The following is a 27,849-nucleotide window of genomic DNA, read 5'->3' on the forward strand; positions in this document are numbered from 1 at the left end:
TTAAAATAGGGGCTATTTAAAAAAAAAAAATTGAGAATTCCTGTATTTTTCTCTAATTATACCCCACAAATAATTTTTGGTGGGTTTAGGTGAAAGGTGCTATTTGAAAGTACAAATGGTCTTGCAAAAAATAAGTGTTAAACCTATTAGAACGCAAGAAGGAGGAAACAAAATAAAAATAAAGATTGTCTGGATTTTTAAACCATAGCCGTTTGCTATTGGCTCTCTCCATTCACTCCCTCTTCGCCCCTCCCCATTCCATAGACTTGACTGGCTAGCAGAATTTAAGTTTTTTTTCTTTCCTTTCCTTTTTCTTCTACAGTATCAGATTTTTCCACATTGTAAAGAAACTAAACTAGATAATAGATATTTACAGTACAAGGCAATTCTATACTGTAACCCTTCTTAAAGGCTTAGAAAAACATGGCCGCTTTCTTCCAAAAACAGCACTTCTCCTGTCTCAACTTTGGGGGTGTTACTGCAGTTCAGTCCCATTAAATTGAATAGAGCTTAACTGCAAAACCCTACCCAGACTTAAGACAGAAGAGGTGCTGCTTCTGGAAGTATACCTGAATAACCCCTTTAACCTATCCAGGACATCGATAGGAAGGTGAACACACTTAACATGAGAATGAATCATTAATGAAGGATGAGGATCACACATATCAAAGATTTTATTATGTACATTTTATCCAAGTTCTTTATTGTTTAAATTAACAGGATCCAGCAGAACCATTACAGCATCTACCATAAAAAGGGGTGCGATCTACTCACATCCTCTGGAGAGTAGTGAACAGTTTAACCCCTGTGCCGTCCATGTGGTAGCAAAGGGTTTAAAATGAAGGCAGGATAAGGAGAAACTCTGGGAGTAAGAGAATAAAATCAACACTATTCATTTATTTGGTCCATGTTCATTTATCCCGATTAGAAAAGTAGCAGACACATGCGCACAAGGCATCTTTCCCATATGCCCAGCCTTCATACGGGAAGGTCGGTGATCGTCATACAGCTGGTGCAAAGGAGGCTTAGTTCTTCAGCACTATTTCGATGGCTTGGAAGATGAATGGTGACACCTCAGGTGCCCGGCACTTCAGAGATACCTGTTAATAGAAAATATAATTCTCATGCATTTAGGACATATAGATTACTGTACAGCATTCTGAGCGCTCTGTCCAGAGGTTGAGACAGCCAAGAATGATGGAAGATGTTATTCTGAAAGCTAGGGATCAATACAAGCGATAAAATAGAAGTTACGTTCCTATACAGTTAGAGAATCACCCCATGTTGTTTTTTTTTTTTTTTGCCTACATGATTCACTCCCTATCACTAGACCTACAGCACCATCTGCTTTTTCAAGCACAGCTGCAGATATATTTATCATGACTGCAACTGAGCTATGTGATCCCCAAGCCTGACCCACAGAAAATCACAGTGTTTAATGTGTCAGACGAAAAAGTCTGTTCAGGGTCAGCTGACTTCCTGTGAACTACATGATGACCTCATTACCTATGAGATCACTTCTAGCTCTCACAGGCCCTCCCCACCCTGATACTACTACTACTGCGAATATATAGTACTGCAGGATATATAGTAGTTATAGTCCTCGCTAGGAGAAGAGTGCAGTTAGGCGCTTCTCTCCCTGGCTAGTTGAGATCTTTGTTTTGCTGCAGGAGACCAGCTCCATAGACATACCATAGAGAACGCCTCTTGCAGCAAGACGGAAAAGGTAGTAAGCTGGTGAATGAAGCGCTCAGCTGTACACTTCTCCCAGCTATATCTAATAATCAGTGGGCATCTGAACACCCCAAAATTTTCAAACAGAGGTCTAAACAAATTCTAGTTTTCAACAGCAAGAACTGATCTCCTGCCTGACTAGTGTAATGCCTACACTTAACCTAAACAAATCAACTTCAAGTTCAAGTTACTTAATGTATACACTGTATATAAAAAAAAGTGATGCAACTTTCTGATTTTACATTCTCACCTCAGCTTGCTTAGAAACCTAGATTTTTGATATTAGACATATATGAAGTTGAATGGAATGCAGTTTCCCTTTTTAAACCTAAGGGCTAGTTCACACTATGAAATCGGTGCCGAAATTCCATGCGGAACCCCCCACCGAATCCTGCCTGCTATGTGTTTTATTGGGAGGCCTTGCGTGCCTCTGCTCTTTGCGCCTCTCCGCTCAAAGAATTGACATGCGGAAAGGCGCGCAAGGCCATCCATGGAAACAGATAGCAGGCAGGATTCGGCGGGGGTTCAGCATGGAATTTCGGCACTAATTCCGTAGTGTGAAAGGACCCTAACACAGGACGATCTCAACCATATTTGTTGGCTGTACTTATTACTAAAATAAATCTATGATGAAACCACTGGTCTTTAGTAGTTACTCAGAGTGATGACTAATGAAAACTGTTTCCTGCCTCTATAAGAAAACAGCTTCCACCAACACTCTGTATATATATAAAGCAGTAATAAAGAAGCCGCTAAAAACAAAGATTTATTCATATAAAAGCTAAGGCTGATGTAACACGATGCTGAACAATGTAACAATGTAATAACCGGATACTTACTGCACAGCTTGAACTTCCAGGCTGCATCCTCAGTTCTGCTAGTACCCAAATGCCGTTTGTGAGCTTTATAGACTGGTACAACATGTCCTGGCCTTCAACTGTACGCCGGGCCACGGTGAAGACATTGCTGGCCTGCAGCTTGTTGCTGACAGTGTCTGTGAAATCAATGCAAAATGGCTCAACATGAAAGGCTAGAAAATGGGCACTGCTATGTAAAAAGTGACACACCTCTGATGGCTCAATGTGCACATTCATGTACAGATCAGGCGGCACAATCACTGGATTGTTACCTTACACTTCCATCATTTGTCAGCTACACATACTCCTTTCACTTTACAGCATGTTTGATAAATCTCCCCCTATATTTGCAAGATTAAAGGGGGTTGTTCACCAAAATGTTTTTTCTTTCAAATCAACTGGTGTCAGAGATTTGTAATTTACTTCTATCTTAAAAATCTCCAGTCTTCCACTACTTATCAGCTGCTGTATGTTCTGCAGTAAGTGGTGTTTTCTTTACAGTCTGACACAGTGCTCTCTGCTGCCACCTCTGTCCATGTCAGGAACTGTCTAGGACAGTAGCAAATCCCCATAGGAAACCTCTCCTGCTCTTCAGACTGGAGAGAATACACCACTACCTGCAGGACATACCGCCGCTGGTAAGTACTGAAGGACTGGAGATTTGGAAAATTGGTGAACTACCCCTCTAAGCTGTGGCATATGCAGTCTAAAAATTCCCTGTGAAAAGAGATTGAAAAGTATTATAAAGTACCATATTTTTTCAGAGTATAGAGTACACCAATAATTTGTCGCATAAAGGAAGAAAGATTTCTCGTGCGTCTTATTGGGGGACACAGACACCGTGGGTATAGGCTGCTGCCACTAGGAGGCTGACACTAAGAAAAAACAAAACAAGTCGGCCCCTCCCAGCAGGCTATACCCGCCCACTGGCACTGAGCTAATTCAGTTTAGCTTAGTGTCAGTAGGAGGCAGACGCAGGTCTGGTTACTCCAGACCAGTTTCTGCTTGTGTTTTTTAAAATGCTTAATTTTTTTCCTTTTTACAGGTCTGGGGCACGGTGGGTCACTAAAGACTCGCCCTGATCCCCCCTTATGCAACCAGGGCACAGAACCTAACTGGAAAGGGGCTGTTTACCCTAGGTTGCCACCGGCCGGACCCAGCGCCCAGGACACAGACTAGCCCTGCTGTCTGCTTGCTCCTTAATGCGGACTTGCTCCGCCAGCCCCTGCCCGCCCAGCCTCCCAAAGTTGCGCGCGGCAGCGCGGCATAGTGCCGGCAGAAGATCAAGGGGTCATTCACAGGGGTAAGTAATAGATCCCCTACTCCTCTCCCTCCCCCTGGGGTCCCCCGTTCCCTCCCGCGGTCTGTCTCTAGTCCGCTCTGCTATCTGGGGGGGTAGAGAGCCCAAGTCCCCGTCCGTCCCTCCGGGCACCTGCTCCGTTCCCTGCACCTTTTTCCCTCCCCCGCTGCGTTCCGGTCCTCATACCGTCTCCGCACGCGGGGGGGTCGGGAACTGGGATGCCGCTTTAGGGGCCGGCTGCGGGGCCCCCCTCCTCTCTCCTATGGACCGCGTCTTCCGGGTCCGGCCGTGACTTCCGGTTCTCGGGCCTCTTCTTCCCGCGCGGTCCGACGTCTGACGTCACGCCGTACGTGACGCGTCACTACGCACGTGACGCGGTCTTCTGTACAGCCCGGTCGGTTCGGCAGACTGCGCAGCTCCGCGGTCGTTAGGAGTCCTTAGCCGTGGGACTACAACCCCCAGCCTGTTCTCCCTGGCCAGTCTGCTTCTTCTGCTTCTTCTGTCAGCAGCCGTCCTGTGCCCTGCCCGGACCTTTGCTTCCTTCCACAGATTCATGCCTGGTAAGGTCTCTTTGGGACTTTATTCCATATTTTTTCTGTCCTTTCTGAGTTTTCTCATTGTGTGTATTCTGTCATTCTACAGGTTTCTTCTCTGCTCCATCAGTTATCTGCCTGTAGGAATACACTAGCTGGCTGTGGTTTTTTTCTACTAATAGATATATATATATATTTAGTTTTTCATTATGTCTGACTCAAGATCTGAATCCACACGCCGCCAGCATCCTCCCTCTTCCTCTGTTACCTACTATTTCTGTACGTCTTGTAACACTAAATCTGCTTCTGGCCACTCTCAGCCTATCTGCGCTGCTTGTTCCATGCAGTCCTGTTCGTCTATGTCCCCTACTCAGGACCCCCCACCGGAGTCTGAGGAGTCTGCTCCGGCCTGGGCGCGCTCTCTCTGCCAGTCAGTGTCGCAGATGGCTCAGTTGTCCCAGTCTGTGGCGGCCGCCCTTGATCGCCTGTCTGCTTCTTCTTCAGCGCCTGCCCAATCCCGCCCGGCAGCCAGTTGCGTACGACCCGGCAGGAGTCGCTCTCACAAGCGTCCTCGCCGTGCCTCTTCTCGTTCTTCCTCTGGCTCCCCTGGAACTAGCCTGGCCCCTACTCATATCTCTCCTAACAGGCGATCCCATTCGCCTGGAGATCTGTCGGATTCGGAGTCGGCTTCCAACTCTGATCCTGAGGATGTTTCCCCCGCGGCTTCCACTGTTGACAGCCTTGTGGCCGCAGTCCGCGATACCTTCCAATTGAAGGATTCTCCGGACCCCTCGCCTGCTGATGAGGTTTTTTTCCATAAAAGCGGCCACCGTGTCCGCAGCACTTTCCCCAGTCACAAGGAATTTGAGGACCTGTTTTCCAAATTTTGGAAGACCCCAGACAAGCGTTTCTCAAAGCCTAAACACTTGTCGGTCCTTTATCCTTTCCCCGAGGACCTCGTCTCTCGCTGGTCAGGTCCACCTGCTGTGGATCCCCCGATCTCTCGGTTGACCAAGGTCACGACTCTTCCGCTGGACAATGCGTCGTCTCTTAAGGATTCCACTGACAGACGCACCGAGTCCTTGGCTAAGTCGGCTTTTGAGGCCTCTGGCTCATCTCTCCTTCCCACTCTTGCCTCCACTTGGGTGTCCAAGTCCATTTCAGTGTGGGCTAAGCAACTGAGGGACGGCATTACTTCTGGCGTATCGGCCGAGGACTTGACCGACCTCGCCCAACAGATTCAAGACGCAGCTCAGTACCTCTGCTCGGCTTCCCTGGACGCTGCAGCTTGTTCGGCTTTTGCGTCGGCCAATATTGTTGCTATTCGCCGGTCCTTGTGGCTTCGTGAGTGGCGGGCTGACAACGCTTCCAAGCGGTCTCTCACCAGCCTCCCTTTTGCGGGCTCTCGTCTCTTTGGGAAACGCCTGGATGACATAATTTCTGATGCCACAGGGGGGAAGAGTACCAATCTTCCACAGCAGCGCCCCAAGCGTCAGGATTCCCGTCGCAAACCAGGCTCCTTTCGTTCCTTTCGGTCGCTCCCGCCGACTCGCTCCGGGAAGACTGCGGCCCCCCAGAACAAGAGGTCCGGGTTCTCCAAAAACCGTTCTTCCTGGCAGGCGCGATCTGCCGCCTCCCGTCCCCCCTTTAAGCCTGGCACCTCCAAGCCCTCCTCCTCCTGAAGGTTTTTCCCCACCCGGATCTCCTCAGGTGGGCGGCCGCCTCCTGTTGTTCCAGGAGGTCTGGCTTGCTCATGTTCAGGATGCCTGGGTGCGAGAACTGATCTCACAGGGTTACAAGATCGAGTTCGTTTCCGTTCCCCGCGATCGTTTTTTCCTTTCTCGTCCCCCCAGGTCCCCTGCCCTGGCGGCCGGTTTTTTCCAGGCCATCCCTTCACTCCTCTCGAAGGGAGTGATTGTTCGCGTCCCTCCTCTTCAACGGTTCCGCGGGTTCTATTCGAACCTATTCGTGGTTCCGAAGAAGGACGGTTCGGTACGTCCGATTCTAGATCTCAAGCGTCTGAATCGTTACGTCCGACTATCTCACTTCCGGATGGAGTCCCTGCGTTCTGTGATCGCATCTCTGGAGCCAGGCGAGTTCCTTTCTTCGGTGGATATTCAGGACGCGTATCTTCACGTGCCGATTTATCCTCCTCACCAACGTTTCCTGCGTTTTGCAGTAGGGGAAGAGCATTATCAGTTCGTGGCTCTCCCGTTCGGCCTGGCTTCGGCGCCGCGGGTTTTCACGAAAACCATGGCGGCTGTCATGGCTCTCCTTCGGGCTCGAGGTGTCTCAGTAACCCCTTACTTGGACGACATACTCGTCAAAGCTCCATCCAGGGACCAGAATTTAGAGAGCCTCCATATCACTCTGGATACGCTCTCTCGCTTCGGTTGGCTGCTCAACCGTTCCAAGTCCTCCCTGGTCCCTGCCCAGTCCATCGTTTTTCTGGGGATGCGTTTGGATTCAGTACAGGCCCGCGTTTTCCTTCCAGAGGACAAGTTGCAGTCCCTGCAGGCCAATATCAGAGCTCTTTGCAGCCACCGCCCTGTGTCCATACGCTCCTGTATGAGGGTTCTGGGGAAGATGGTGGCGTCTATGGAGGCGATCCCTTTTGCCCAGTTTCATTCCCGCCCCCTGCAGCTCTTCCTGCTGTCACGGTGGGACAGGTCACTCCCCTCTCTAGATCGGAGGGTGAAACTACCGGCTCGCCTACGCCAAGACCTTCAGTGGTGGTTGCGGTCTCCGAGCCTCTCTCTGGGTCGCTCCTTCCTCCCCGTTCATTGGCAGATTGTGACCACCGATGCCAGCCTGCGGGGCTGGGGAGGAGTTTGGAACGATCTGACGGTTCAGGGAACCTGGTCGGCCAAGGAAGCTTGCCTCCCCATCAACATCCTCGAGCTGCGGGCGATCCGTCTCTCCCTTCTGCACTGGCAGACACAGCTCCACGGTCTCCCCGTTCGGGTGCAGACAGACAACGCCACTGCAGTGGCTTATGTGAATCATCAGGGCGGGACCCGCAGCAAGGCCGCCATGATGGAAGTGGCGCTGATCCTCTCCTGGGCGGAGGAAACCGTGCTTGCCTTGTCCGCTGTTCACATTCCGGGTGTGGACAACTGGATGGCCGACTATCTGAGTCGTGCACGGGTGGATCCAGGGGAATGGACCCTGCATCCCGAGGTGTTCTCCCAGATCTGTCGCAGGTGGGGGACACCGGATGTGGATCTGATGGCGTCTCGCTTCAACCACAGACTGCCGAAGTTCGTCTGCCGGACGAGGGACCCGCTGGCTCTGGCCTCGGACGCCTTGGTGATTCCCTGGCGTCGGTTCAGCCTCCCTTACATCTTTCCTCCTCTCCCGCTTCTGCCGCGGGTGGTGAGAAAGATAAAGTCGGAAGGACTTCCGGTAATCCTCGTGGCCCCGGACTGGCCACGGCGCGCCTGGTACACGGATCTCGTGAACCTCGCCGCCGACGTCCCCTGGCGTCTACCAGACCGACCGGATCTTCTCACTCAAGGTCCGCTCTGCCACCCGCGTTTAGCCACGCTACGTTTGACGGCGTGGCTGTTGAAACCTGGATTCTGAAATCACGCGGTTTCTCTGATGCGGTCATTAGAACCATGATCAGGGCCAGGAAGCCTGCATCGGCAAGGATTTATTATCGTTGTTGGAAGGCCTTCCTCCGTCACTGTGAGGCCTGTTCTGCGCCTCCACTTCCCTTTTCTCTGGCGCAACTCCTGGCCTTCCTCCAGGCAGGTCTGGACGCAGGCTTAGCTCTGAGCTCTCTTAAGGGCCAGGTGTCTGCCCTTTCAGTTTTTTTCCAGAGACCATTGGCGTCAGTTCCTCAAGTCAGGACTTTTCTCCAAGGAGTGGCGCGCATTGCACCTCCTTATCGGCACCCAGTTCCCCCGTGGGATCTGAATCTCGTCCTGGATGCTATGCAGTCTCCTCCGTTTGAGCCCCTCCAGGAAGTGCCTTTGGCCATCTTGTCCTTTAAGGTGGCTTTCCTGGTGGCGGTTACGTCTGTCCGGAGGATTTCGGAATTGGCAGCCCTTTCTTGCCGTCCTCCCCTGCTGGTGTTGCACCAGGACAAGGCGGTACTTAGGCCCGTGGCTTCTTTTCAGCCCAAGGTGGTTTCGCCTTTCCACCTCAACGAAGATATTGTTCTTCCCTCTTTCTGCCCGGCCCCCTCTCATCCAAGGGAGAGCGCGCTCCACAAGCTGGATGTGGTTCGCGCCCTGCGCATCTATCTCTCCAGGACAAAGTCTCTTCGACACTCGGACTCACTCTTTGTCATCCCTGAGGGTCCTCGAAAGGGGTCAGCAGCGTCTAAGGCGACCCTGGCTCGCTGGGTCCGCTCCGCCATCGCGCAGGCTTACCGGAGTAAGGGTAAGTCGCCCCCGTTCCGGATTGCAGCTCACTTGACTCGTTCGGTTGGGGCTTCCTGGGCCATTCGTCATGGGGCCTCAGCTCTTCAACTCTGTAAGGCCGCCACGTGGTCCTCGCTGCACACCTTTTCTAGGTTTTACCGTGTGGACACGTTTGCATCGGCCGATGCGAGTCTGGGCCGCATGGTCTTGCAGGCAGCAGTGGCTTCTTCCTCTTCTTAGCTCCACTCTGTCTCTTCCCACCCAAGGGACTGCTTTTGGACGTCCCACGGTGTCTGTGTCCCCCAATAAGACGCACGAGAAAGGAGGAGTTTTTACTCACCGTAAACTCTCTTTCTCGTAGTCTTCATTGGGGGACACAGCACCCACCCTCTGTTGTCTGATTAAGGTTGCCTGTTGGCCGGTGTTTTTTTCAGATTTTGAGTGTGGACTGTTTTTTCTTTATGGTTGTTTCGGCTCCTCCTACTGCTTTTTCACTACTGAATTAGCTCAGTGCCAGTGGGCGGGTATAGCCTGCTGGGAGGGGCCGACTTGTTTTGTTTTTTCTTAGTGTCAGCCTCCTAGTGGCAGCAGCCTATACCCACGGTGTCTGTGTCCCCCAATGAAGACTACGAGAAAGAGAGTTTACGGTGAGTAAAAACTCCTCCTTTTTACTGTACATTTCCTATTCTTGGTTTATGTGCACAGTGCCAGCCCCAGTGCCCTATCATTACAGGGACAGCCCTTAGGATTACAGACACAGAGTGCAGGAGTTACTGAAGACTGGGCTGCTCCCCATCACATCATACAGTAGAGGAGTCAGAAAAATAGTTCTTTGCAACACGATGAAAACTCACATCTTTGTATTTTTTCCATATCCATGCAACACTTACCTGGACTGGGAGGACAATCTCTGATCTGAAACTGGGCCTCATTCTCATTGGGGATGTCTTTCCATGTAGCCAAAAACATCTGTCGCTCTGTTTATAAAAAGTGAAAGGAAACTCCTGAGCATTATCCCCTACAAAATAACCTCTACATAATAACACACCTATGCTGGTGGAAAAAGGAAAAAAAAAAAATAGTATTATTTCTGAAAAACTGCTAGAGAACCCGAAGCACACTCACCCATCTTTCCATCTTCTACAAATAAAATGTGAAGTGGATACACCACACTAAAGTAGAAGACGTCAATGTTGTTCTTTACTGCCACCTGCAGGAAAACACAAATACTGCATGAAACGTGGATGTTATACTCATATCAAAATTGCTAGCAAAAAAAAAAAAAAAAGTAGTAAGTAGCAATTTTTTACCCCTACACACACTATGGGTAAAAATACAGTCAATTTACCTGCAAGTTATTGAGAGGTTCCATTTTCATGACAGATCCGATTGTATTTAAAGGGAGAGAGACTTCTGTAGATTGGTTGGGGGCCAAGGGGGTAAGAATCTGTAGGGGAGCTGCTGGTGCCAACCCAAAGCTGTAAAGTAAGTTTAAAAAGGAATGATTTAGCCATATATATTAATAACAAATCTCCTAGAGGCCTTCACTGATCATGTTGTATACCTGTTGCGATTGAACTGTATTGCAAAGTCACTCATGACCTGAAGGGCTCTGTTGGTAAACTGCAAATCCATGAATACTGCACCGGACCTTCTGGCAAAGGTGCCACTAATTTCCAGGCCTTTGCCTTTCATTGCGTGTAACCATACCTGTAGGAAGAAATAATAATAAATAGCTTAAAAGCTACAAAGACTGCATGGGGGAGCATCAAAATATTTCCATTTACACAGAAAGATTATCTGACAGATTATCTGCCAAACATTTAAAGCCAAAGTCATAAAGGAAAGACTAGAGATTTCTCCTCTTTTCAAACCCATTCCTGGTTTTGGATTAAAATTTTTGGCAGGTAATCTGTCAGATAATCTTTCTGTGTAAATGGACCCTAAGGCTGGGCGATCAAATTAATTTTATTAATTTGGCCGGGCGGGGGGCTGATGATTTAAAGGGTTAACAGCAGAAAACCACCCCACCTCATTTCCTCCTGCTCTCGTGAGCAAGGAGGGCAGGAGTCACCAGCAAGAGCCAATGCAAATAGTTTTCTGCTATTAACCCTGCTGCACAGAAAGGGTTAAAGATGGAGGGGGCACTCGGCTGCTGGGGACTGTGCCTGTGGTTTTAAACATGAACAGATGGTGATTCCCTGTTCTGGAGTGTTCCCTGCACAGCATGATGTATTAATATCATGCCGGGAGCGGGGAAACTGTTTGAATGCTTGCGCCGCTGTGATGATGGAGCCGTGCATCTCTGTTATGTACAGGGGGAATTACCTACAGGGGATGGGGGCTTACCTAAAGGGGGGTTTATTACAGAGGAGGTAACCCACAGGGGTGCTTATTACAGTAAGATTGCCTACAAGTACAAAAATGTGCTGTTTATTTAGTAAGCAGACTTGCGTAATGTAACATCCATAGAAACTATTGAGGAAATTTATCAAACATGGTGTAAAGTGAAACTGGCTCAGTCGCCCCTAGAAACCAATCAGATTCCACCTTTCATTCCTCACAGACTCTTTGGAAAATGAAAGGTGGAATCTGATTGGTTGCTAGGGGCAACTGAGCCAGTTTCACTTTACACCACGTTTGATAAATCTCCCCCTATATGTGAGAAAGCTGCACTAATAACGATAACCCCCACCCAATGGGAGTCAGGCTGAACATGATGATATTTAGGTAGTTTGTCCAATGATTTTGAATTGAAATTTTGGCCTTTAACCCCTTCATAACCAAGGTCATTGGTGCCTGGGGGTGTAATTTTTTGCGCCATGATCTCTAGTTTTTAATTGGTATCATATTGGTGTAACAGAAAAATTTTGATTGCTGATTTTTTTGCAATCTTTTTTTTTTTTACATTTTCATTTACGCAGTTTACCGCGTAACCAGTAACCAATATTGTTACTTATTTTTAGAGATTGGACAATTTCGCACTCTTTGATATGTAATTTTTAAAAAATATTTTAAAAATATTTTTATTTGTATAATGGGAAAGGGGGTAATATAAATCTTTATTCCCTTAGGGGACTTATATATGCAATGCTCTGATTGCATATACCGATGAATGCTATGCCATGATGTATAAAAAAATATTACTTACTGTCTTTGGAGCCACATAAGACCCAATAATTGCACCTGTTCCACCACCCAAATCAAACAGGTCACTAAGTCCTCCAGAGAGTGGAGGACCAAGAGGTGCTGGAGCCACTGGAGGAGCCATGAAGCCAGTAGGCAACTACAAGAAGGAGGCAAAGGAACATATAGGGTCAACGGGTTATAATTATATAGAAATTATTATAGAAAAAAATATATATTAAAAGAAACCAGGAATTGCACTTACAGTGAGATTTGGACCAGTGTCACCACCCAGCTGTAAAATAAAACACAACAGTTTATAAGAAGAATTCCCATAAGGAGGTTGTATTTAAATGGTGTCCACAGAACTACCCTAGAGTCCCTAGGATGTGATGGCGATTCCTAGCGAGTGTGTCCCCATGAATGTAATTCTGTACCAGTGGGTGATAATTTTGATGAAACCCTATGGGGATCGAAGCAACCCCCAACAATCCATGCAGTATAGAGCTCCCTAGCATACCCCTTCTGTGTCTTCCACAATCTTTGGAGTTGAAGCAGATGGGAGGGGAGGCAGAGCACAGGCAACCAGAAAGAGGCAGGGAGACACACACAAAAGCCGGAGAACAGCAGGCGGGAGCAGCACAGGAAAGAACATTGACAGAAAGAGAAAAAAAAATGAAATACAAGATCAGCCCAATACACTATGGAAGAGATGATTTTTTTTTTTTTACATTTTAACCACCAAGCAAAGCATGAGAGATATAAAGGGACTACTGACACTTTTATGTGTATGTGCTCAGTACATGGTATGTCCTGTGTTGTCAGTGATTTATTCCCTGGATATACTCTATATTATAGATTAACCATAGTATGTGCTCAATATATGATGTGTCCCACTTCACTCCCTGCTCTGTGATAGTCAACAGCTTGCTCCCAGGATACACGCTATTTACTATAGTATGTGCTCATTACATAATGTGCCCCACTTCAGTCCCTGAAAATCAAGCTACAAATCAGGTCCCTGGATACACTCCGTGTAGTATGTGCTCAGTACAGGATGTTTCCCCATTTCAGACCAGCTCTATGACAGTCAGTGTTTTAGGCCATGGATTCATTCCACTTCCACAGTGCAGCCTGTTGCTCAAGGCCGTAATACACGGACCAATTAACACAGTAAAGGAGCGAGATCGACGCTCGCTTATAGAGCCTAGTAAATTGCTTGATAATCCTGCAGTAAGGCCTGCATGGGCATTGTTAGCGATGTCCGTGCAGCCCTTGTTTCACATACCTCGTAATAAAAATGATACTTACCTGTCCAAGCTCCCTGGTTTCCTGCTCCCTGTTCCCCGCAGCCACTGTTGAAGTTCTGAGCAGTGACAGGCTGCTGAGCCAAACACTGGGTGAAACGGGACAGGGCCACGACCAGTGATTGGCTGAGCGGCCTGTCACTTAAGAAGCTTAAAGGGCGACTACGGTAAGCAGCGAACAGGCAGAAGGACACCAAGGGAGAGTCAAAAAGTATAATGTTTATTATTTTACTTTACACTGTCATCAGCCATTGGCTAGGCATCACTATTACACGTAGCGATGCACAGTCCAGACCATAAACACATCATCATACTGTGTACATTCTGTCCTTTAATAGGAATATCTTTCAAAAAAATATAAAAGGAAACATTTCCATATATATATATATATATATATATATATATATATATATATGTATACTAATTACACAAATTCAAGTATTTTATGCAGGGAATAGAGGGGCTAAATGTTGTTTACATACCAGAGTGTCGAGTCCACCACTCAGGAGATCCACTCCGCCCAATGGTACAGTGCTGGTAGTCAGTGGAGGTCCACTGACTGGTGGGGCTAAGTCAAGGTTTAGGAGGTCACCCAACAGATCACCCTGAGATGGGATGACTGAAGGGAGTGTTTCCACTTGGGGTTGCACTGCGGTAACTGCATCGGGGCTCTCTGCACTCTCACTGCTGTAAGCAAAAAAAGTAAGTAAACTAGTATTAGTCTGCCTGAAATCTAGTTCTACAACCACTATAGGCTTAAAAGAAAAAGTCCCATAAAAAATGTAAAAAATTCAATCAATCACAGGCAGGCGGGGGGAGGGGGGGGGGATTCCTGGTGGACGTAACGCGTAGGGCATCATGGGTCACCCCAATTTGCTTCCGCTTCCCATGCACATGGTGATATGACTTGTTTGTTTATATAGCTCATATATTTAATTTTGTGGATTAGTTTTTTTCACACTATGTAGTATTTGGATTTGTGCTTCTGTACATTATAGGGAAAAATATTTTTGATTAGCACTTTCAGACACAGCACTTTATATTATATTTATTGGTAATACTTTGTGTATATGTGTGTCTATTTATTAGGGAAGGTTGTTGTATACATTTAATTGGGTTGTAGACCTGGGGGTTTCCTTATATTGTCTGGTTCTCCCATGTTGTTTCTGATTTTAATTGTTTTTAATCATGTATAGGGATCCTAGTCTAATTGCTGTTGTGTAATAATTGATTATGTATTTCTAATAAAGATTTGTTTATTTTTTCTATCCGGGTGTGCGCTTGCATTGTTATGGGCTTACTCCTTTTCTGGGTTTTGTAGTTGTGGTTTTACATTTAGTATGCCCTAAGCAGCACCCTGGTGGGTTGTGCAGTCTCCCCTTAGCTAAGTGTATAAAGGAAGTATACTTACCCATCCCCATATCCCCATGCCCTCGCAGTGCTGCCTTACTGATCTCTGATAACCGCCGGCCTCCTCCAGCAAAGTCACGTACCTGGCAGATGGATTTCCCACTCAGCCTATCAATGACTGGGGCAGGGCACCACTGCACTTACTGACTGGCTAACTGGTCAATCCATTAGCGGGGCTGTGATGTTGCGCAGCAAGAGCCTGGATTATGATGTACCAGGAAGGCAAACAAAAATTTCATGAGGTGGCTGTCCGAAAGCAGTGAGAATGGCGTAACAGGGGCACTGGGACAGGTAAGTATACTTTCTTTATGTTCCCTCACCCCCATCTTGGATTTTTTTTTTCAAGGCACTTCTCCTTTAAATAAGTTTTTATATCCCATTTCTATTTAGCGGGACAAAGCGAGTCCAACACACAAGCCATTCTCTGCATCATACATGAAACCCATAAAACAACCCGTCATCCAATACTCACGAGCCAGCCCGAGGTGGTAACCTTTTAGGAACAACTCCACGACTTCCCTCTACAAAAGCATTTGGAGGCTTGTGGTAGACGGAGGCTAGTGTACCAATGTAACAGATCAGTTCTTCCAGCAAAGTGGGCTCAATGAGGTCAGTTTCTTCTGAGATCAAAGGTTTTTCTGCCAGCACCACTTCTTTGGCAGCAACAGGATCCGTGGAAAGCAGTCGCCAGTATATATAGCCACGATCTCTGAGATCTGGGTTATCTGAATCCTATGATAAAGTGTATGAATAAGATATAAGAAACCTGTGCAGAAATAGTAAATAGCGGTGCATAACAGAGACGGACTCTCCATATAGCTCCATCTATGTAATAATTATGAGCGGATATAAAATGTCTGTTTACAGGTGTTATGAGTGCACCATATGGACTTCTCATACATTCTGTGTTACACTCACCTGAGTTGCCAAGCTAAGCACCTGCTGCACCAGCTCCTGCGTCTCTGTAGGCTTCTTTAAGAACAGCTTCACAATAGCTGTAAGAAGCTGAAGTTGGACCTAAAACAAAAGTAGATAGTTTAACACAGATAGCTATTACAGACGTTCAACCCAAATCTAGCTGGTCTTTTTCAGATCACTTGTAGTATTTAATGGTACCTTTTAACACTTACTCTGTGATAAGTTAGGGTCCTTGGAGCCGTGCAATGACACAAACAAGTGCAGATCAGTGAGACTTGCGCTCGATTGCAGTGCCTTTACATGGTACAACAAATCGAGTGGCCGGGCTGCACGGACAATCCTTGTATTGTTCATGCAGCCAAGAAAACTGATGTACGGATATGTATACATCCAAGCAGTGTGTAATCACCTTCTGCACTACTTGTGATCCCGCATCCCTGCTCTACTGACTCCTGTATCTTCAGGCCCCACCTCCCCCTGCTGTCAATCATTCTGGAGGATCTGGCAAACTGACGACACAGCAGCCGCAGAGGACGGGAGAGCAGGAGAGCCAAATGCCGAATCACAAGCTGCTCAATAAGTATGAACGGCTTGTGATCTGGAAACTACATATCCATGCTGTCATTTTCCCTTTGCTATCGGCCACACGTCTCCTGTTCACATAGGAAGATGTGTGGCTGATAACAAAGCCTGCATTTTCCTGTCCTCAGCTGATTGCTGTCACTTTTACACAGGCTCCTAGCCAATAATTGGCCCCTATAAAAGGCCCTTTAACTGTACAGGTCAGCATAATTACAGGGATACTAATCATATGAAGTTCTTGTTGTGTTTCACTACTTTTAACCAATAAATGGTCCACAGAGACACCATGAGTAACAATGCTCGAAGCATGAATGACATGTCCTGTGACCAACAAAGGCAAAGCAGAGATGATGTTTCACAACTGACCTGTGTACTCTCATCATGGAATCCCTCTAAGAAGCTTTCCAGCAGCTCATCAGCATTGTCAATGCGCTCAGCATACTCTCCAACTATCCAAATCATGGCCGCCCTTGCCTCTGGTTCATCAAGAGAGTCCAGGTTCTCACAAAGTGTGGAGATGACGCTCTCATATCTAATGAAAGATTGGTGAATATAAAGCGTCACATTGTTTCTGCTGCCAGACTGTGAAACAGTGGAAGGTTATTATACATGCATCAAATCTATTACACATGGATTAATACTGACTATAATCTGCCTTTCCTTCAAAGCCATTACTCATCACCAGCAAACAATACACTTCTCTATGGAAGTATCCCCCATATGATAATAAGCGCTTCCACCAATAAAAGACACCCTGGGACACACAAACTATAGTTTTGGGGGACCAGTGAAACCTACTTGTTTGGGTACTTTCTGAAAATGTCCTTTATCACCACGATAGCTTCTTGGACCACGTAATTCACCTTTGTCTGAATAAGATCCAGTAGGGTGCTGACACAGCGCTCTGCAGATTGCTGAAAGGGAGGCAAATTATAAAATTACAATTCAGAATCATTGTCTTCACAATACTAAGCCTGTCAATGTGCTTAACAAAAAGGTAAGGTTATACCTCCACTTTAATGGCGCAACGTCCAATGGCTCTAACAGCTTTCCGTACAAAATCTACATCCACCTCTGTAGCATATTCTTTAAGTTCAGCCAGAACCTAAATTCACACCAAAAAAAAAATAAAAAAAATTAGCCAAGTAGTGGTATATTGACTAGAAGGTGTTTTTCCTTTAAGGGTTAGTCCAGCGTGGATGGCCACTTTCTTCCAGAGACAGCACCGCTCTTGTCTCTAGTTCAGGTATGGTTTGCAATTAAGCTCCATTCACTTCAATGGAACTGAGTTGCAAAACACCACCCAAACTGGAGACAACAGTAGTGCTGTCTCTGGAAGAAAGTGGCCATATTTTTCTAATGCTGGGTAACCCCTTTAAAGCACTTGTGTCATTTAAATAAATGTTGCACAGACTCGGTATTGAGACCTTCTCCAATCATTACATACAGCCATCTCCCTGGCTATAGACTTACAGTGGAACCAGCGTCCTGCAGTTAGTCGAATTAAGGGCTGAGCCAGGGAGTGAAGCACGTTGCGTTGCACTTCACCCAGCTATATCTAATGATTAGAAGGTCTCAGCACTGGGACTGAAACAGATATAAACTTTTAACATGTATGTGACATGTCAAAAGTTTATTCAAATAACAGTAACACTTTAAAGGGGTTATCCAGCGCTACAAAAACATGGCCCCTTCTCCCCCACTCTTGTCTCCAGGTCAGGTGTGGTTTGCAATTAAGCTCCATTTACTTCAATGGAGCTGAGTTTCAAACTACACCCAATTTGGAGACAAAAGTGGGGGAAAAGGGGCCATGTTTTTGTAGCACTGGATAACCCCTTTAACTTAATACATGTAGCATGTATAATAAAGCCACTAACCTGGGCAATATTTGCAGGTGATGCCAGTCTGATCATGATGTCAAGTTTTTCAAGTTTAACATAGATTGGGTCATTATACTTAACAAAGAATACTTTCATCTCATGCTTCAAGATCTCTGGCCTGGAAGACAAGACATGTAGACTAAGCAATATACTCCTACTATGAGTAGAGTATTGGTGACAGTTCTCAGTATGGAGAGCTAACCTTTTCTGCACTATTAAGTTGATGTTGCGCAGTGCCACATACTGCAGTTCAGGCTCAGCCGAGAGCAAAGTGACAAGAGGGGGTGCCAGCTTCTTTAACAAAGTGCCATAATAATCCAAGTCTTTTGATAGGAGTTCCATGAGTTTCATGAGAACCTTCACCGCAGAGAGGACCACTGCTGAATTAGCATGTGAAAGACGAGGCGTAACACGTTCACATACACTGCGAAGAACAAATGTATCAAATTAAGTGTGTGCGTGTGTGTGTGTACTCATAACTTATGTCCATCTACGTAATTTCATACTTACCTCTGAGCTTCCCGGTCATCTTTGGGAACATAATTGGCCAAACAGTCCAGGATGAAGATCTGACCCCACTCTGTGCACTCATTGAGAGCAGTTAGTAGTTTATTGATTGACTGTGGGTTCAGATCCAGGAGGTTACTACTCGGATGGGACTCAGCGATCTCTGACAGAGCGGCTACAGCATTAGCCACAACCTAGAATGAGAAGTCAGAATGCACAGTCACAATGAGGTAAGTATGTTACTTGCTACGACAACACAGTATCCACGATTCGCATTGTTTTTACTCATTTTACCATAAAATGTTCCTTTACAATAATAGTACATAGTAAGGAACATGGAAAGGATCAAAAATGCTTTGAATATTATAGGTGATAAGAGAATCTGAAACTCAGTAACAATTCTGTAAACCCATTCCCCCAGGTATTCCTTTCACTCATGGAATTAAAGGGGTTATCCAGGATTAGAAAAAGCATTTCAGCTTCACTCATTTCAGTAAAACTAAGCTGCAAAACCACGTCCAGACTGAGAACAGGAGTGGTGCGATTTCTGCAAGAAAGTGGTCTACGTCTGGATAACCCCTTTATGGCCCTTTTACATAGGCCAATTAAAGGGTACTGTTCATGATATTGGTGTGTGTTAAAGGGCCAGCTTACAATATTGCTATCACCTGAATGTGATGAACTTAACATGCTGCAAGTTTTACACTACCCATCATCAGCAGCCACCAAAAAAAATAAAAAAAACACACCTTACAGTGGTGGTTTCCTTACCATAGGATTGGAGTCAGATATAAGATCTTTCAAGGTATCAAGGAATCCCTGATCTTCAACTAACTGAGCATTAATGTCATGCAGTTTGGCTACACACACAGCCGCCGTCTTGCGCACATAAGGGTCCTCATCCTTCAGGCACTTGCGCAGCGGCTCACAAAGATATTCTGTGATTTTGTCTACGCGGATACAGCCCATGGTGCGCACAGCGAGGGCACGGATCAGCGGGTTTGGGTCTTCACAGTCCTGAAGGGCAAGAAGGATAAGTCAAAAAGTATATCCATCAGCAATGACTACAGAATACAGAGTTACAGGTATTGAGCATACTAGGTAGTATAACATGACCGCTGAATAAAAAGCCTATATTTTATTATTTCAGTTCATAAACCAGAATACGTTGGAATACCTGGTATAAGAGGCCTGAATACCCTGCGCACATGAATGAGAGGATACGTTTAACAAGACCTGTATAAATCTGTATTCAGATACCTCCCTATAGTGGTGACTAAGGGGACTTCAAATAGTTCTATTTACTTCTAAACAGAAGAATTGGAAGATTCTATAAAATACAAATATATCAATTGCTGTGGGTTCTATATAAATAATTTCACTGTCTATAATGTGACAGTCATGCACTGTGCTAACACGTGGGCTCATTTTGATGACTGCATTAGGCAGAACATGAATGGAGCTGTGGCAAGCATGCTGTATTCAGCAGGGATGTTTTTGCAGAAATCAATAGTACAAGCGATGTTAAGAAACTTTTGTAATTGGCTTTAATAGCCAAAAAATGCATTTTTATCATGAAAAAGCAGTTTGAAGCTCTCCCCCCTGTCTTCATTGTTCTCTATGGAGAGGGGAGGGGTGGAGGGAGATGAGGCGCCAAAACAGGACAACAAAGAGTTAATTTACAGCTACATCACCGGGCTCTCTCCTCTGAAGTCAGCACTGACCTCTTTGACCTCTGAATACTGGCTTTTATACAGCTCCCACCGTGTAATCCTTTGTTCTCTGCTCGCGACTAATCTCCCTACTCCCCTCTCAATAGGTTAGACAGGACTCAAATGATGTAAAAGAGTCGAAATTTCGTGATAATGAGCAGTGGATGAGAGAGAGGAGGGGGGGGGGGGGGGGGGGGGGCACCTAGGGAAAGTCTTTTTGAATGCAGATAATGGCATATTTGCCCAATAAACCAAATTACAAAGAATTGATTTCGGCAAAAAACTAAAAAATTACACTGACACTTTAAAAGTAACTTAGACACAGATCTACTTTTTATAATTCTTCTGTGTGTTCTTCGGTAGCAAAGAGCTGAGCCTGTGAAGTGGTTGCAGTTTAATATACAAGTGTAATATAACCACAGTGATATCTAAAACATCCATTAGGTCTAAAGGGGCAATTGTTATCAGTATTTCAGGGTCTGTGCAATATAGTGCCAATATATGTAGTCTTTATGCCATGTTTCATAGTGATATGGTGTGTTTTATATCGATTAGCTTTACATGCGGCAAAAAAGAAGCAGATGTGAGATGATATGAAGCAGATGCCACGACTCTTGTCCTATCACAAACTGGCATCTTACATGACGACAGAGAACAACCACACTGGGAACAGTTACTATTTCTAACTTGGCAGTCCTCAGGCCGTGCTTTCCCCATTTGGCATATACTACATATGTACATTTATTAAAAAATTTAATAAAATTTTATTCTTTTTGAAAGGGACATTGCTTTCACTTTTTTCCATATGGAAAGAAAACGCTATTTAATTACCTTAAAATTAAAAAAAGAAAATATAATGATTCTAGTAGTTAACCTAACATTTTTAGGCTATGTTCACACTACGTAAAAGTACGGTCGTTGTTCTCATCGGCAACAACGGCCATACTTTGTGCGGGGTGGAACAATGCCTCTACTTCAATGGTATCCCGGCCAGAGCGTATACACATTGTTTACACTCCGGACGGGATCCCGTGCGGCGCCGCAAAGAACTGACATATCAGTTTTCTGCAGCCGCAATTCAATGAATTGAGGCCGTAGGAAACCCTGTCAGTTCACACAATGAAGCGAACGGCTCCGGTTCTGATGCGGGCGAGCCCTGCGGCCGGAAAGATTATCCGGCCTGTAATTAAGTGCCGGCTGGGATGATGCGGCCAGAGACCAGCCGTTCCGTGACCCGGACGGGGTCAGGGAACGGCCGTTCGTTCACAGCATGTGAACATAGCCTTAGTATGTAATGCCCTCTTGTAAAACTATGTGTACATTACAGACCCAACTACCGAGGCTGCTTGTTCACTGCTGCTGAGCTAAGCTGGGATACTGGCCTTTTAATATGAATTGCATACTGTGATATAAAACTCCAGTACTACACACCATACATCCCCAACACAGTACACACCAGTAGGTGAAGTAGACTAATGAACACAGCCTGGAAATCTGTGACATGAAACCACTGTGAACATTGAAACCTATGCACCACTTACACACACCAGCAACAAATCTTTTACCTGTGCTGGTAAAATATGTAGTGGGGAGGGGGGTGTTAGAATAACTCTATTAAAAGAAATTATCAGCATGGCAATTTCTCAAAGAGATCGCCATTGCTGAGGCTTATTGTTCACTGTTGCTATAGTGGTGGTGTAAGAAAGCAGACATACAGAATATTTATAAAAGTCTATTCACATGTACAGGATCTGCAGCAGATCTGCAGCAACAAATCTGAAGCAGATCCTGTGGATCTGGACTGTAAGGAAGAAAAACGCCGAGCACAACACTATGTACTTTAGTGCTAAGCCCCGTAACCACAAATAAAGGGGTCTTACAGGGTTAGAAAAACATAGCAGCTTTTTTTCCCCCAAAAACACTGCCACTCTTGTCCTCAATTTGTGTCTGGTATTGCAGTTCAGCTCAATGCAGAGTTGTAATACCAAACACAACCTGAAGACAGCTGTGGTGCTGTTTTTGGAAGATAGGTGGTATGTTTTTCTCATTTTGACAAAGCCCTTTTTAAGCCAGAAATCGGGTCAAATCAAGAAAAAAGCATGAGGACAAATGCTTTTTAGTAGTGATGAAAGAACTTCGAGCAGGTTTGCGAGCAGGTTTGGGTTCATCCGAACCGGAACACACTGCTTTGATTACCCATGAATGAAGAAGCTGGATGCAGCCCTAGAGAGTCCTGAAAAACATGCACCCAGCCTATGGCTGTATCTATGTTTTCCAGACAGCCTTAGGACTGCATTTAACTTCTTGAGCCACCAGTAATCATATGCTGCGAGTTTGGGTTCGGGCGACCCTGAATGTGCTCAAAGTTCACTCATCTCTACTTTTTACTAAATACCGGCGTGCTGATATGTAGCAGGTGAAAGCTTCTTTTATCCATCCCATTTCATACATCCATGTTTGGAGTTGCTTGTTCATGATCACCCACCTTAACAAAGGTGTTTACAGCCATGATGGCCATATCTGGCTGGCTCTTGGCATAGTTCATCAGGTACAAATACACAAGTTTCTTCAGTTCCAGGTTATCAGTCTGCATACAGTTCACCACATCGGGGAACAGGGCACTGTAACAAATAGGAGAGATACAATTACACAGTGACATAGAATCCTCTACATACACACAGACTCTAAGTCCAGTATTACACAAGCTTGCCTTCTATTACTGGTACTGACATTTCTGTGCAGTTGTTAATGCAATCCTGTGTCTGGTAAGATTGTTTGGAGCACTGGCGCTCTGGGGGCAGGGCAGTGCTCCAAACACCCTTACCGGACACACGATTGTTTTAAAACTGCATGGGAATGGAGCCGAGGATGAAGGTAAGAGACATACCTTCATCCTCAGCACCCCGTGCGCAATAGGGGTCTATCAGCAGGTTAGATCCATCTTACCTACTGATAGTTCGCCTTTAATGGAATTAATAAAATTGAGCAAAATATGAGACCTGAGGATTACTGGGGTTGTCAGAAAACACTAAATTAGCGAGTTGACTGATCATTTGTTGTATGATAGACTTCCAGTTTTCCACTCATCCAGTCTATACTTTACTATACTTTCCCTCAGAATAACACACCCCATCAGATATCATGGAATCCCCCCGCTCACCTGACATCCTTCCCTACGGTCATGGATGCAATGACTTTCTTCACAGCTTCCTTCTTCTTCTCCTTCTTGTCGCTGTTCAGCTCTGCTTTTAGCTCAAAGATCTCACCTGTAGGTGGGAAACACAAGAATAGCTCCAGCACTGATGACTTCCAAGGCAGCTGTTACTTACAGGTCGCCCGGATCTCCACGCCATACCTTTCTTGGTGGTGGTGAAATACTTTGAGTCTGTCATATTTGCAGAGGGATTTCACTCTTAGCTGTGAAGAGAAGAGATAGAGTAGGTCAGAGCACAAGTAGGGAGCCCTTCTAGAGAGCTATCGGCAGGAAGGAACAGAGCCGCACCACCCCCCCTCCAACAGGAAAGAAAACAAGGAGAAGGTCAGAGGGGAGGAATGAAGCAACGCCAAAGGGATCACACTTGAATTCCAGGTTGGAGAATATGTATGTCCTTACCAAACAAGCTGACACAATATAATATGTATGCTGATATCAGATTGGGAGCCCCACTAGGGACAAATAATGACTATAGAGCCGTTGAATATAGTACACATGGAAAATAAGTTATATGGTCAATTCAAATGTTAGAAGTCATATTAAAATCCCTATATTTCTAGCAATAGGTGGAAGGAACAGTGCCTTTAGCATGATCGCTGTACACAAGAGCATATTAAAGAGCATTTCCACTTAGAATTAACTTTAGATATGTTGCTACCCAGATCCAAAACATAACATACATATAACTTTCCCCGGTGTCGTCCTACGTCACCTTCGGTCCCCGGTCAGAAACAGACTTGTCTGGCAGTGACAGCCTGCTCAGCCAATCACTGACTGTGACAGGAAAGTGCTGAGGCTAGTGATTGGCTGAGAAGACTGTCAACGCCATACAATTCCATCTCGGAAGTGGTAGCGAGATCGTTCAGCGAGGGACCAAGGATGACATAGGAGACTGGAGGAGTGTGAAGAGGTAAGAACACCCATTAACAGGATAGGCAAAACGTATATCTAAAATCCAAAGACTGGTACTGTAACCTGCTGTAGATTTCCATGAGCTAAAACAGTGCCCGTCAGTCTCATAGCACTACAGTGACTTGTTACAGCTTACAATGGACATATATTTGGGTACTGTTCCTTGCGGTCTTCTTTACTCTGTGGCTAATTCTCCAATGCTCACACTTCAGTACACAGGTATAAAATGAGAAATACAGCATGCATCAGACATAGAGACCCCAGATATTTAGTGATGACAAAGCATAAGGTGGCTTAGGACTGACCCCATAACTCACCCTAGTAAGTGCCTACATAGTGACCAGACCTGTCTTACAGGTTTTCCTCCCAGTTACTTGCAACAGTTCAGACATCTGTCACATGACACCAATCTCACTGGCTTCGGAACAATACATGGAGTATAGTTATCAAGGCCTGACAGAAATGGGATTTACACAACAGGCAGCAAACCGGCTGGTCAGCTTACAGGAATTTTTCAGTTTAAAGTGACTCTGTACCACAATCTGCCCCCCCCCCCCCCAAACAACTTGTACCTTCGGATAGCTGCTTTTAATCCAAGGTCTGTCCTGGGGTCCGTTCGGCAGGTGATGCAGTTATGGTCCTAAAAAACAACTTTTAAACTTGCAGCCCTTTGTCAAATTGGTGTGGCCTAGAGTACCCATGTCCTAGGCCCGCACCGCCTCTGCAAGGGCACAGACACTCAAGGCAGTGTCAATTTGAGGGCTGCAAATTTAAGGCCGCAATCACACGTGGACATGGAAGGCAGCATCTCTGATATGCTGCTGGGAACATGGGAACTGTACAGATATGAACACGGAACGTGTGAATGCGGCCTAAAAGTTGCTTTTTATGACAATAGCTGTATCACCTGCTGAATGGTCCCCAGGACAGATCTGGGATTAAAATCAGCTATTCGACGATACAAGCAGTTGGGTGGGATCAGATTGTGGGTACAGAGTGGCTTTAAAAACAACATTTAAAAGCAGTTTCTGAGAAAATGAGAAATTCACCCATAGTCACGCTTCTAAATCCCCCCACTGACAGAGCAGTGGTCTTATCACTAGTCTCTCCTTACAGGACTGCATGGATTACAACAATCCTGAGTCTACATCACCAGTGTTACACGTGCTCCCTGGGGCCAGCACATCAATACAAAGACTACAGGGGAGCCATGAGACCACCAGCACTGGAACTGTGAGGATTCACCTATTTCTTATCCAACAAAAGCAGCTGCCATATTAGCTCAAAAACTCATTTTGTGTCCATTCACATACATAGGATCTGCAGCAGATTTCACTCTGTATTTAATCATTTAGTTACATTGATATCTGCAGCATCGAATCTTCTGCAGATGCTGTATGTGTGAATTCATCTTTAAAGTGGCTGTACCACCAGGCCCAGGCTGAAGCACTGGAGGCGGGCCGACCCACCCTTAGTGGGAGGAAACTCCAGCCCCTCCATGACGTGACTCCATTAGAATCAATGGAACCCTATGATAGAGGGGCTAGGGTTTCCTCCCACTAAGGGTGGGTCGGCCTGCCTCCAGTGCTTCAGCCTGGGCCTGGTGGTACAGTCACTTTAAAGACTAAGTAATTATGAAAATACATTGCAACCATTCATTAAAGCTGGTATTATACTTCACAGCTGCATTTGTAATTCTGCTGGACAACTGAAATTAGCTGCAGCCATCACATGCAATGGTACACCAGTGTGTTTTTTTTGTGTTTTTAAATTACATTACACATATAATATAAGATAAGAAATTACATTCACATATAAGATCTGCTGCAGATACCAGTGTAACTAAATGATGGAACATAGCATCAGATCTGAAGCAGATCCTGTACCCTAAGGATGGGTTTAAACTATGGGATAAGGGCGGATAAGTCACCCACACGCATTTCTGCCCGTCCCACAGACTCCATTCTAAGGTCAGGTGAATTCTGCCGTCTGTCAAAAGAACTGACAGGTCAATTCTTTTGCCGAAATCCACCTGTGCATAGAATGGAGTCTATGGCACTGGCGGAAATGCACGCGGCCACGAGCAACAGAATTTGCGTCAGATTATCCAGATGGCATACAGTAAGTCACTGATCCAGCTCAAAATCCGTTATTGTGTCCAGAAGTCTAAACCAGTGGTCCCCAACCTGCGCTTTTCCAGCTGTTCCAAAGCTACAACTCCCACTATGGCTGGACACTGGTTTGGGGTACACTGTTAAAGGGGTTATCCAGCGCTTGCACTTTTACATCTTGCTGCCATATAAGAAAACATAAACACTTTATGCTTACCTCTCCACGCTCCCCAGGTGCCCCCTCCGTCTGTAGCCGCAGTTTCATCCGAGATGAGATTGTCTCGGGAGTGACAGCCTGCTCAGCCAATCGCTGACTGACACAGGACAGTGCCGCAACCAGTGATTGGCTGAGCGGGCTGTCACTCCCAAGAAGAGTTCGCCTTGGAAGTAACAGCGGCTACAGATGGCAGAGGACACCCGCGACAGCATCGAAACACCAGGGGAGCGTGGAGCGCTAACAAAGCGTTTATGTTTAAAGTTAAAGTTTGCAAGCGCCACATAACCCCTTTGATGTCCCCCCTTTAAAAGCTGAGACCTCACTACAGCGCTCATCAGCCTCATAGTGTATGAATGAAGTGAGAGTAGAGCATGGCATTGCTGATCTGTACACCAGGGGACGCGTGTTCTCATGATTGGTGGGAATCCGAGTTCGGACTCCATCAATCAGATACCTATCATCTGTCTGAACGCTCTTCCCAGGTTATGTGGGTTCCCCCATGTCTTCCCATAGACCTTAGTGAATGAGGGACACAGGGGTTAGGTCACATGACGTGCCCCAATCTAGAAGGTCACATGACATCCATAGTATTACAGGGCCTTGCTTCTCCACAAGCAGCCTGGGCCAGTCCCCCACAGGGGGCAGCTATAGGATAGTAGCCTCATCTGCCTCCACTTTATTAGTCATAGAGCCGTGTCCCAGGAGCTCCATTACTGAATACTGGAACTTACAATGTATTTCTACCAGAATCCTGACCTAAATCCACTGATCAACCTGAAGAGCGACAGAGGAATCCACTCTTTTGGCACTACAACTCCCAGCATGCAGCAGCTGACATATGTGTATAAGGAATGAATGGAGCCAGGCCGCCCGCAGCCCCCGCACTGAGCTGTCACTCTCCTCACCCACCGGAAGCTGTAATCACACCCGGTCACCAGCTGCTCGCCCACTTCCGGCCCCGCCGCCCTGATCGGGGAACGAGGAGGATGCGGAGCGTCTGACCTGGATGAAGGACGCGGGGACCGGTCCTGGGCTGCGGGCTGATCAGATGTCAGACGTCTGCGGATCTTCCTCCTCCTCCCGGCTGATCTCTGCAAATATGGCTGTCACCTGATCCCGGAAGTGACGACTACTGGGACATCCGGTATCCACGTCTAGG

The 27,849-nt window shown here is 46.1% G+C and overlaps 1 protein-coding gene across 2 annotated transcripts; it reads right to left on the reverse strand.

Annotated features, from left to right (window-relative positions):
• Positions 1-650: 650 nt before the first annotated feature.
• On the reverse strand, positions 651-27,849 carry AP1B1 (adaptor related protein complex 1 subunit beta 1). Of its 2 annotated transcripts, none has more exons than XM_069961447.1 (22): positions 27,600-27,849; positions 23,592-23,653; positions 23,397-23,502; positions 22,722-22,857; positions 19,296-19,541; positions 18,528-18,718; positions 18,220-18,441; positions 18,015-18,135; positions 17,147-17,242; positions 16,936-17,051; positions 16,504-16,669; positions 15,556-15,654; positions 15,110-15,369; positions 13,710-13,914; positions 12,186-12,215; positions 11,946-12,080; positions 10,359-10,504; positions 10,143-10,272; positions 9,920-10,004; positions 9,685-9,771; positions 2,574-2,728; positions 651-1,100 (listed from the first exon to the last, which is right to left on the reverse strand). In XM_069961447.1, the coding sequence occupies exons 2-22, from the start codon at positions 23,626-23,628 to the stop codon at positions 1,026-1,028; spliced, it is 2,844 nt and encodes a 947-aa protein (XP_069817548.1). In that variant the 5' UTR covers positions 23,629-23,653; positions 27,600-27,849; the 3' UTR covers positions 651-1,025. The 2 variants fall into 2 exon arrangements, with proteins under 2 accessions (XP_069817548.1, XP_069817547.1); XM_069961446.1 differs by having other exon boundaries at positions 27,693-27,848.

The sequence above is a fragment of the Dendropsophus ebraccatus genome, chromosome 3 (assembly GCF_027789765.1).
Source record: "Dendropsophus ebraccatus isolate aDenEbr1 chromosome 3, aDenEbr1.pat, whole genome shotgun sequence".
Taxonomy (NCBI): Eukaryota; Metazoa; Chordata; class Amphibia; order Anura; family Hylidae; genus Dendropsophus; species Dendropsophus ebraccatus.